The sequence below is a fragment of the Penaeus vannamei genome, chromosome 39 (genome assembly GCF_042767895.1).
Source record: "Penaeus vannamei isolate JL-2024 chromosome 39, ASM4276789v1, whole genome shotgun sequence".
Classification (NCBI taxonomy): Eukaryota; Metazoa; Arthropoda; class Malacostraca; order Decapoda; family Penaeidae; genus Penaeus; species Penaeus vannamei.
The window spans coordinates 10,862,158-10,874,657 of NC_091587.1; the positions used below are offsets into that span (position 1 = coordinate 10,862,158).

Genomic DNA, 12,500 nt, shown 5'->3' on the forward strand with positions numbered 1-12,500 from the left:
TAGAAAATGTAAAAAATAAAAAAAAATGAAATATAAGATATAATAAACTTTTTAGAAAATGTAAAAAAAGAAAGAAAGAAAAAAAAATATATATAAGATGTGAAGTATACATGCGAATTCACACACACACACACACATCACACAAATACACAGACACACAAGCACACACATACACATACACACACAAACAGCACACACACACAAATCTTACCTATACGCTAACAGAAAGTATCTCATAATAACGTATTAATGAAAATAATATGTGCGACCTTTATCCTATAAAAAACGAGAGACAGAAAAAAAACGAAAAAAATAGATGATATGAACCAATGGTATTATCACTGCTGTTGCTGATGTGACTTATTACTCTTGGTATCTTTAGATTCTTACTGTCATTAGGCCATTAGTACACACACACACACACACACACTCCTGTACATCCACATCCACAAACACGCACGCACATACACATACAAACAAACACACACATATAAACACACATATACACAAACACACACATATACACAAACACACACATATACACAAACACACACATATACACAAACACACACATATACACAAACACACACATAAACACAAACACACACAAGCACACAAACACACGGATAAACACAAATACACACACACACAAGCACACAAACACACACATATACACACAAACACACACATATATACACAAACAAGCACACCCATATTCATAAAAAACACATCCACATCCGCAAACAAACACACAATCAAAGAGAAACAAACATTTTTTATCACTAAAACATTTAGTAGTTCCATATCTCTTCATCATTTGATTCCATTTCATCACAGACTCAATCAAATCTAATGTAACATGTCTAGTTGGTATGTCCGAAGCTTAAACACACACACACACACACACACACACACACACACACACACACACACACACACACACACACACACACACACACACACACGCACACACACACGCACACATACACAAAACAACAACAAAAAAGACAAATTACACGATGCTGTTGTTCCTTTTTAAAATAATATGGCTTAGCATGTTCTTGTCCCAAAGTAGTAGTGATAGGTCCATGTTGAACTATGTTACTTGATTCTCATAACCCATATGTATGTGGTGGTGCTAACTTTTTAATTTTTTATGATTAGTTTATTTTTTTAAATAACAAAAGTCCTATATCCATGCTGGTTTACATGTGGTTGTGGTGATTCTTTTGGGATATCTTGTGCTTGTAAAAGAATAATTTGAGGAAAAAATAGTCCTTTTAAAAAGCTAAATTCTATTTTTGATCACGGGAGACATAAATGCATTCAGAAATTGATAATGGATAAGACAGGAATTATATTAGAGGAGTAATCAAATGAAATAAATAATATAGTGGCAATAGACTTGTTCAATTGATTAATAAGACTTTTCGTAAATATATCATCAAATCATATATATATATATATATATATATATATATATATATATATATATATATATATATATATATATATATATATATAATTAATGCTTTAGCCGCCTGAGCACTTGTTAGACCCCGATTGTTGTCAGATATCATCTCCTCTCGTGACTCTGAATGACTAACTGCCACTTTCAGAAATTGAATCGCCACAGCATAGTCTCTAAAGAAACATTGCACGCATCCTGTATACGTGGTGAATATGCCCTGTGTTGTTGCATAGTCCTCGGAACATGATTGGTTGTCACACGTGGGATGTCAGCCAATCAGGAAGCAGCCTGATGTAAACACCACAAGGTACATTGACCCGGACACAGGCGGACTGGCGGTCCCACGCATGCGCAGTGGGAGGAAGGGCGCGCGGGTCGTACTGGACTGCGCGACGACCTTCCTGGCGCTGCGCTGCGTGGGTCGTCGCTTACGCAGTGTTGTGGTCGTGCTAACCTTGGCTCCTGTGTGTTGCAGATGGCTAAGATGATGTTCGCGTGTGTGCTAGCCTACACCCTCGCCTGGCTGCCTCTCAATATTTACAACGTCCTCAGAGACATACCCGGGCTTCTGGACGCTCTCAATGAAACCACGCATATTACACTGTTTTTTGTCGTGCACTGGCTGGCCATGTCCCACACCTGCTACAATCCCTTTATCTACTTTTGGATGAATAGCAAGTTCCGGGCGGGCTACTACCGCGCCCTGGGCTGCCTACCGTGCCTGGCGGGGGTGCTGCGTCTTGCCTCGTCGCCCACCGATGGCACCATGGTGAGGAGCGGCACGTACTCGAGCCGCTACGGCACTCCCAAGTGCCACGTCAGGTCCTTGCAAGGCGCAGCGCCCACGGGCCCAGCCACGAGCCTCAAGGTGCTCGGCCCCGCCCCTCCCCACGCAGGCGCCCCGACCCTCCATTACCACAACCACCACCACCAGTGTCCTCCGTCCCCCGCCTCGTCTGCCCAGCCAGGCCTCGCCGTCCTGTATGTAGTGCTCGTCCTCCTGCGTGAACATGGCCGCATGCGGGGCCTTCTCTCTCGCCCGCCGCGCCCCACGACCGCCCTAATCCTTGATCCGGTTCCCGCGCCGTCAGGTCCCCCGCGGAGGCTCCCTTGCGCCAATCCGAATGCTCACTTGGAGTCCTTTGAGTCCTTAGAGTCCTTGAGGTCCACTGCTCGTCGGGTCCGGATCGGAGAGAGAGAACGTTCGCTGTCGATGCGTCCATGTTCACCTGCCTTCGTGTGTTCGTCCTCTGGTGCTGTCTTCTGTGCGATGCTTCATACGACAAGCAGACGTTCAGTGTACTTTTTGTCCGTTATTTTTGTCCGTTGTTCCATTGTTCCGTTGTTCAGCCGGTCCGCTGTTCTCGCTCAGAGCATCACCAGCACACAGCACCAAAGTTGGCACGGATTTTATAAATATATATATATTTTTTCTTGTAGTTCTTGTATCTCTATTATTAGATAAGAAATTGATATGCGCAAACATTCTGCGGTTTAGAAATGTTATGCTACTAACAGTGACTATATTTCAGATTGGAGACGAACTACAACAAATTTACATTTATTTCAGAAAATTGAAGAGACCAAAATTTATCAAAAAAAAAAAAAAAAAAAAAAAAAAAAAAAAAAAAAAACATGCTACAAGAAATCTAGCTTAACCATACCAAAATATACCACAGAATGAGCAATGCATGTTTTGGAAAATAAGTTAACGCAATAAACTTTCTTCATAAATAGATAAATAGACAAGTTAGTGCATTTGGCTTTGAGATCTCCCTTTCCCTAACTTGCTATGTACATCAAGCTATAGTTTCCGCTATGCTAATGCTTCCTTGTATAGAAGGCATACTCTTCGTTTTCCTTCAAGAAGTGTGCCATTTTACCCCCCCTCCCCCTCCCTCTTACCCCTTTCCCTCCAACTCAAAAGCGTGCCATTTACCCTCCCTCTTCGCCCCTCCTCCTCCCCCTCCCCCTCCGCCCGACCTCTGACACCAACAAGATGAGGTCAATCGTGTTGCTTGCTTTGGACATGCAACAACGACCAATTTCTTCCTCTCTGACAATATATATATATATATATATAATTTTTTCTCCATACTCTGCAACATACTTCCCGCAATTAATAATGATGCTATGGTGATAGTTATTAAGTGTTATCATTAATCTTATTGATATTTATAGCTATTATTACTACTATTCTAATGAGTATAATTCTACGGTTATCATTGTGACCACTTTACTTGTTATTATTATATGACCATATATATCATTATTTTATTCCCATTTCTTTATGAATGGTCATCATTATTTGTCATACTATTATTATTACCATCATATCATTAACATTATAACTATCATTGTATTGCTATTACATTACCAATGCTGAAATATCGTCATTATTGTCCGCTCTTTACGTCAGGATGATCGGTTACCTCTGCTATCGGGGGAACTGGGGAGGCTGAGAGTGGGGGTGGCTGCTCTCTCGGAGGTGAGAAGACCTGGCAGCGGCACGACCAGTGTAGGTGGCTACACCTATTACTGGTCAGGCCGCAGCGATGGTCACCATCTCCAGGGAGTAGCCATAGCTGCCTCCGGTAGGCTCCAGCCCTCGGTGGTAGAGGTCACTCCAGTCGATGAGCGTATAATGGTAATGAGACTGAAGCTGTCTTTGGGGTTCATGTCTCTTATTGCTGTATACGCTCCTACCGATGTTTGTAAACTTGATGTGAAAGAGATGTTCTATGCCAAACTTGCATCCGTGGCAGACAGTTGTCCCCGGCGAGATATTCGTATTTTTCTGGGTGACTTCAATGCGGTATCTGGCTGCAATCGAGCTGGCTATGAGATGTCAGTCGGTCCTCATGGTTCGGGAGTTGATACCGGCAGAGAGAATTCCCTCCTTTTCCGGGATTTTGCTAGATCCCAGAAATTGAGGATTTCTGGCTCCTGGTACCAGCGCCCTGACCCACACCGTTGGACATGGTACAGCGATGCGGGTAATGCAACCAAGGAGATCGACCACATTCTTGTTAGCACTCGTTGGAGGATCCTCCAGAACTGTAGGGTGTACAGGAGTGCTGAGTTCTGTGGTACTGACCAAAGATTGGTTGTGGCTACCCTCCGGGTACACTTCAAAACTCCCTACCGGCCCAATGACCACCCTAGGGTGTTTCATCTGGACAGGCTGAAGGAGAGGGAGTGTGCTCAGAGGTTTGCTGAGACAATCTCTGATCAGTTCACAGCGCTTGACAACCTGACGGACCCTGTACTTCTGTAGGACACCTTCAAGCGTGAAATGCTTGATGCAGCCCAAGAATCGATTGGAGAACGCCCGAGAGCAAGACAGAATTCAATCTCTCAGGAGACACTGGAAGCCACTGATGCTTGCCGTGTGGGTCGTCTGGCAGGGGATCGGGATTTGCACCGCAGAACTCGGTCTCAGTTAAGAAGGGACAAGGAACAGTTTATTAGGAATCTTGCTGAGGAGGTTGAATTTCTTAGTAAATGACCTTCGTCCTGCATACCAAGCCCTGAGAAAACTGAACTCCAAGCCCTCTTCACAGGTGACTGCAGTTCGCTTAGTGGGTGGCCCGATCACACTGCTCAGTGTACCAGGCAAGGTCCTTGCCCGCATAATTCTGAGGCATATCAGAGACCATCTACTAAGGCATCAGAGGCCAGAGCAATCCAGATTCACTCCTGGTAAGTCAACAATAGACTGTATCCTTGCGCTTCGAGTCATTGTAGAGCGCCGTCATGAGTTTGGACGTGGGTTGCTTGCAGCCTAAATCGACCTCAAGAAGGCGTTCGATACAATACATCGGGAATCACTCTGGGAGATCCTGAGACAGAGGAATTCCAACAAGGATTATTGAACTAATAGCAAACCTATATACTGGTACTGAAAGTGCTGTAAAGTGTGGTGGGGGCCTGTCGAGCTTCTTTCCTGTCAGTTCAGGAGTGAGGCAAGGCTGTGTTCTTGCACCAATCCTTTTCAACACTTGCATGGACTGGATACTAGGCAGAGCTACTGTTCAAAGTCATTGTGGAGCAACACTGGGTAATATTAAGGTTACAGACCTTGATTTTGCCGATGATGTTGCAATTCTTTGGAAACCTTAGTGGTGGCCCTCGATGCATTTAGTAATGAAGCGAAGCCCTTGGGTCTAGAGGTCTCCTGGACCTATACCAAGATCCAGGACTTTGGGGACTTGCTAGGAGAACCTGTTCAGTCGGTACGTGCTTGCGGCGAGGACATTGAAGTCACAGAGAACTCTACATACCTTGGTAGTGCAGTTCATAACTCTGGGCTGTCAGACCAGGAAGTCAGCAGACGGATTGGCCTGGACATTATCCAGTGCACTGGAGTCTCGTCTTGTTGCCTTTTGTAATAGGTCCTTGCGCCAGATCATGGTGTACTGTTGGCGGGACCATGTGTCTAACCAACGGCTGCACCGTGAGACTGGGACCTGTTACCTGCACAATCCGGGATCGCCAACTCAGGCTATATGGCCACCTGGCTCGTTTCCCACAGGCTGATCCTGCCCATCAGGTTGTCTCTATTCGAGACAACCCTGGGTGGAGGAGGCCTGTGGGACGACCTAGGAGGTCGTGGCTTGGGCAGATCGATCAAACCTGTCGGGAAAAGCTCGAGATGGGCTGGGCCCTGCCTGGCGACTTGCCATGAGGATCCCAAAAGGTGGAAGCAGAAGGTGGACGCGGCTATGCGCCCCCGTCGGCGTTAGCTCCGGATGATGATGATGATTATTTTCATATCATAATTACTTTAATCATATCATTAACGCTACTACTGTCATAGTATTGCTGTTAATTTCCAATGCTATCGTATCATTGACATTATTATCATATCATAATTTTTACCATCATATCATTGTCATTACTATCATATCTCTATCATTACTACCATATCATCCTGATTACTCCCATGCGATCACACCACCATTATCACCACCATATCATCATTATTTCTATCATATATCTAGTTTATCTACCATAGTATCATTATCACTACCATACCATCATTATCACTACCATACCATCATTATCACTACCTTAGCATCATTATCACTACCTTAGCATCATTATCACTACCTTAGCATAATTATCCCTACCATACCATCATTATCACAGACATACCATCATTATCACTACCATACCATCATTATCACTACCATAGCATCATTATCACTACCATAGCATCATTATCACTATCATGCCATCATTATCACTACCATACCATCATTATCACTACCATACCATCATTATCACTACCATACCATCATTATCACTACCATACCATCATTATCACTACCATACCATCATTATCACTACCATACCATCATTATCACTACCATACCATCATTATCACTACCATAGTATCATTATCACTCCCAAAGCATCATTATCACTATCATGCCATCATTATCACTACCATACCATCATTATCACTACCATACCATCATTATCACTACCATACCATCATTATCACTATCATGCCATCATTATCACTACCATACCATCATTATCACTACCATAGCATCATTATCATTGACATACCATCATTATCACTATCATGCCATCATTAACACTACCATACCATCATTATCACTCCCAAAGCATCATTATCACTATCATGCCATCATTATCACTACCATAGCATCATTATCACTACCATAGCATCATTATCACTACCATAGCATCATTATCACTACCATAGCATCATTATCACTACCATAGCATCATTATCACTACCATACCATCATTATCACTATCATGGCACCATTCTTACTATCATAGCATCATTACCACTACCATACCATCATTATCACTACCATACCATCATTATCACTACCATACCATCATTATCACTACCATGGCATCATTATCATTACCATACCATCACTATCACTAGCATACCATCATCGTCACTACCATGCCATCATCGTCACTACCATACCATCATTATCACTACCATGGCATCATTATCATTACCATACCATCACTATCACTAGCATACCATCATCGTCACTACCATGCCATCATCGTCACTACCATACCATCATTATCACTACCATAGCATCATTATCACTACCATGGCATCATTATCATTACCATACCATCACTATCACTAGCATACCATCATCGTCACTACCATACCATCATTATCACTACCATGGCATCATTATCATTACCATACCATCACTATCACTAGCATACCATCATCGTCACTACCATGCCATCATCGTCACTACCATACCATCATTATCACTACCATAGCATCATTATCACTACCATGGCATCATTATCATTACCATACCATCACTATCACTAGCATACCATCATCGTCACTACCATGCCATCATCGTCACTACCATACCATCATTATCACTACCATAGCATCATTATCACTACCATGGCATCATTATCATTACCATACCATCACTATCACTAGCATACCATCATCGTCACTACCATGCCATCATCGTCACTACCATGCCATCATTATCACTACCATGCCATCATTATCACTACCATAGCATCATTATCACTGACATACCATCATTATCACTACCATAGCATCATTATCACTGACATACCATCCTTATCACTACCATACCATCATTATCACTACCATACCATCATTATCACTACCATAGCATCATTGTCACTACCATCATTATCACTACCATACCATCATTATCACTAACATACCATCATTATCACTACCATACCATCATTATCACTACCATACCATCATTATCACTACCATAGCATCATTGTCACTACCATAGCATCATTATCACTGACATACCATCATTATCACTACCATACCATCATTATCACTACCATAGCATCATTGTCACTACCATAGCATCATTATCACTGACATACCATCATTATCACTACCATAGCATCATTATCACTACCATAGCATCATTATCACTATCATGCCATCATTATCACTACCATAGCATCATTATCACTACCATAGCATCATTATCACTACCATAGCATCATTATCACTACCATACCATAATTATCACTACCATAGCATCATTATCACTATCATGCCATCATTATCACTACCATAGCATCATTATCACTACCATAGCATCATTATCACTATCATGCCATAATTATCACTACCATACCATCATTATCACTACCATAGCATCATTATCACTATCATGCCATAATTATCACTACCATACCATCATTATCACTACCATAGCATCATTATCACTACCATAGAATCATTATCACTACCATAGCACCATTCTTACTATCATAGCATCATTATCACTACCATAGCACCATTCTTACTATCATAGCATCATTACCACTACCATACCATCATTATCACTACCATACCATCATTATCACTACCATACCATCATTATCACTACCATAGTATCATTATCACTACCATAGCATCATTATCACTACCATAGCATCATTATCACTACCATAGCATCATTATCACTACCATAGCATCATTATCACTACCATAGCATCATTATCACTACCATAGCATCATTATCACTACCATAGCATCATTATCACTACCATGCCATCATTATCACTACCATAGCATCATTATCACTACCATAGCATCATTATCACTACCATAGCATCATTATCACTACCATAGCATCATTATCACTACCATACCAGCATTATCACTACCATAGTATCATTATCACTACCATAGCATCATTATCACTACCATAGCATCATTATCACTACCATAGCATCATTATCACTACCATAGCATCATTATCACTACCATACCATCATTATCACTACCATAGTATCATTATCACTACCATAGCATCATTATCACTACCATAGCATCATTATCACTACCATAGCATCATTATCACTACCATACCATCATTATCACTATCATGCCATCATTATCACTACCATACCATCATTATCACTACCATACCATCATTATCACTACCATACCATCATTATCACTACCATAGCATCATTATCACTACCATACCATCATTATCACTACCATAGTATCATTATCACTACCATAGCATCATTATCACTACCATAGCATCATTGTCACTACCATCATTATCACTACCATACCATCATTATCACTAACATACCATCATTATCACTGCCATACCATCATTATCACTACCATACCATCATTATCACTACCATAGCATCATTGTCACTACCATAGCATCATTATCACTGACATACCATCATTATCACTACCATACCATCATTATCACTACCATAGCATCATTGTCACTACCATAGCATCATTATCACTGACATACCATCATTATCACTACCATAGCATCATTATCACTACCATACCATCATTATCACTACCATAGCATCATTATCACTATCATGCCATCATTATCACTACCATAGCATCATTATCACTACCATAGCATCATTATCACTATCATGCCATAATTATCACTACCATAGCATCATTATCACTACCATAGCATCATTATCACTACCATACCATCATTATCACTACCATACCATCATTATCACTCTCATAGCATCATTATCACTACCATACCATCATTATCACTACCATAGCATCATTATCACTACCATACCATCATTATCACTACCATAGTATCATTATCACTACCATAGCATCATTATCACTACCATAGCATCATTGTCACTACCATCATTATCACTACCATACCATCATTATCACTAACATACCATCATTATCACTGCCATACCATCATTATCACTACCATACCATCATTATCACTATCATAGCATCATTGTCACTACCATAGCATCATTATCACTGACATACCATCATTATCACTACCATACCATCATTATCACTACCATAGCATCATTGTCACTACCATAGCATCATTATCACTGACATACCATCATTATCACTACCATAGCATCATTATCACTACCATACCATCATTATCACTACCATAGCATCATTATCACTATCATGCCATCATTATCACTACCATAGCATCATTATCACTACCATAGCATCATTATCACTATCATGCCATAATTATCACTACCATAGCATCATTATCACTACCATAGCATCATTATCACTACCATACCATCATTATCACTACCATACCATCATTATCACTCTCATAGCATCATTATCACTATCATGCCATCATTATCACTACCATAGCATCATTATCATTACCATAGTATCATTATCACTACCATACCATCATTATCACTACCATACCATCATTATCACTACCATAGCATCATTATCACTACCATAGCATCATTATCACTACCATAGCATCATTATCACTACCATACCATCATTATCACTACCATACCATCATTATCACTACCATAGCATCATTATCACTACCATAGCATCATTATCACTACCATAGCATCATTATCACTCCCAAAGCATCATTATCACTATCATGCCATCATTATCACTACCATAGCATCATTATCACTACCATACCATCATTATCACTCTCATAGCATCATTATCACTATCATGCCATCATTATCACTACCATAGCATCATTATCACTACCATAGCATCATTATCACTACCATAGCATCATTATCACTACCATAGCATCATTATCACTCCCAAAGCATCATTATCACTACCATAGCATCGTTATCACTACCATAGCATCATTATCACTACCATAGCATCATTATCACTACAATACCATCATTATCACTCTCATAGCATCATTATCACTATCATGCCATCATTATCACTACCATAGCATCATTATCACTACCATAGCATCATTACCACTACCATAGCATCATTATCATTACCATAGTATCATTATCACTACCATACCATCATTATCACTACCATACCATCATTATCACTACCATACCATCATTATCACTACCATACCATCATTATCACTACCATACCATCATTATCACTACCATACCATCATTATCACTACCATACCATCATTATCACTACCATAGCATCATTATCACTACCATAGCATCATTATCATTACCATAGTATCATTATCACTACCATACCATCATTATCACTACCATACCATCATTATCACGACCATAGCATCATTATCACTACCATACCATCATTATCACTCCCAAAGCATCATTATCACGACCATACCATCATTATCACTACCATAGTATCATTATCACTACCATACCATCATTATCACTACCATAGCATCATTATCACTACCATACCATCATTATCACTACCATACCATCATTATCACTACCATAGCATCATTATCTCTGCCATAGCATCATTATCACTACCATACCATCATTATCACTACCATACCATCATTATCACTACCATACCATCATTATCACTACCATATCATCATTATCACTACCATACCATCATCATCACTGCCATACCATCATTATCACTACCATACCATCATCATCACTACCATACCATCATTATCACTACCATAGCATCATTTTCACTACCATATCATCATTATCACTACCATACCACCATCATCACTACCATACCATCATTATCACTACCATAGAATCATTATCACTACCATAGTATCATTATCACTACCATACCATCATTATCAGTACCATACCATCATTATCACTACCATACCATCATTATCACTACCATACCATCATCATCACTGCCATACCATCATTATCACTACCATAGTATCATTATCACTACCATACCATCATTATCACTACCATACCATCATTATCACTACCATACCATCATTATCACTACCATACCATCATTATCACTACCATACCATCATTAACACTACCATACCATCATTATCAGTACCATATCATCATTATCACTACCATACCACCATCATCACTACCATACCATCATCATCACTGCCATACCATCATTATCACTACCATAGTATCATTATCACTACCATACCATCATTATCAGTACCATACCATCATTATCACTACCATACCATCATTATCACTACCATACCATCATCATCACTGCCATACCATCATT

At 40.2% G+C, this 12,500-nt stretch overlaps 2 protein-coding genes across 2 annotated transcripts in view; both read left to right on the forward strand.

Annotated features, from left to right (window-relative positions):
- The window catches only part of LOC113822466 (RYamide receptor), a 109,677-nt gene that overhangs the window by 45,656 nt on the left and 51,521 nt on the right, over positions 1 to 12,500 (forward strand). The gene's annotated exons all lie outside the window — the stretch shown is intronic.
- Positions 1,737 to 3,058, forward strand: LOC138860092 (uncharacterized). Its single transcript, XM_070116932.1, has one exon. The coding sequence runs from the start codon at positions 1,947 to 1,949 to the stop codon at positions 2,934 to 2,936; it is 990 nt and encodes a 329-aa protein (XP_069973033.1). The 5' UTR covers positions 1,737 to 1,946; the 3' UTR covers positions 2,937 to 3,058.

Bases quoted from the DNA above. Each gene is read 5' to 3' on its own strand.
- LOC138860092 (XM_070116932.1), top strand. From the start codon at position 1,947: ATGGCTAAGATGATGTTCGCGTGTGTGCTAGCCTACACCCTCGCCTGG.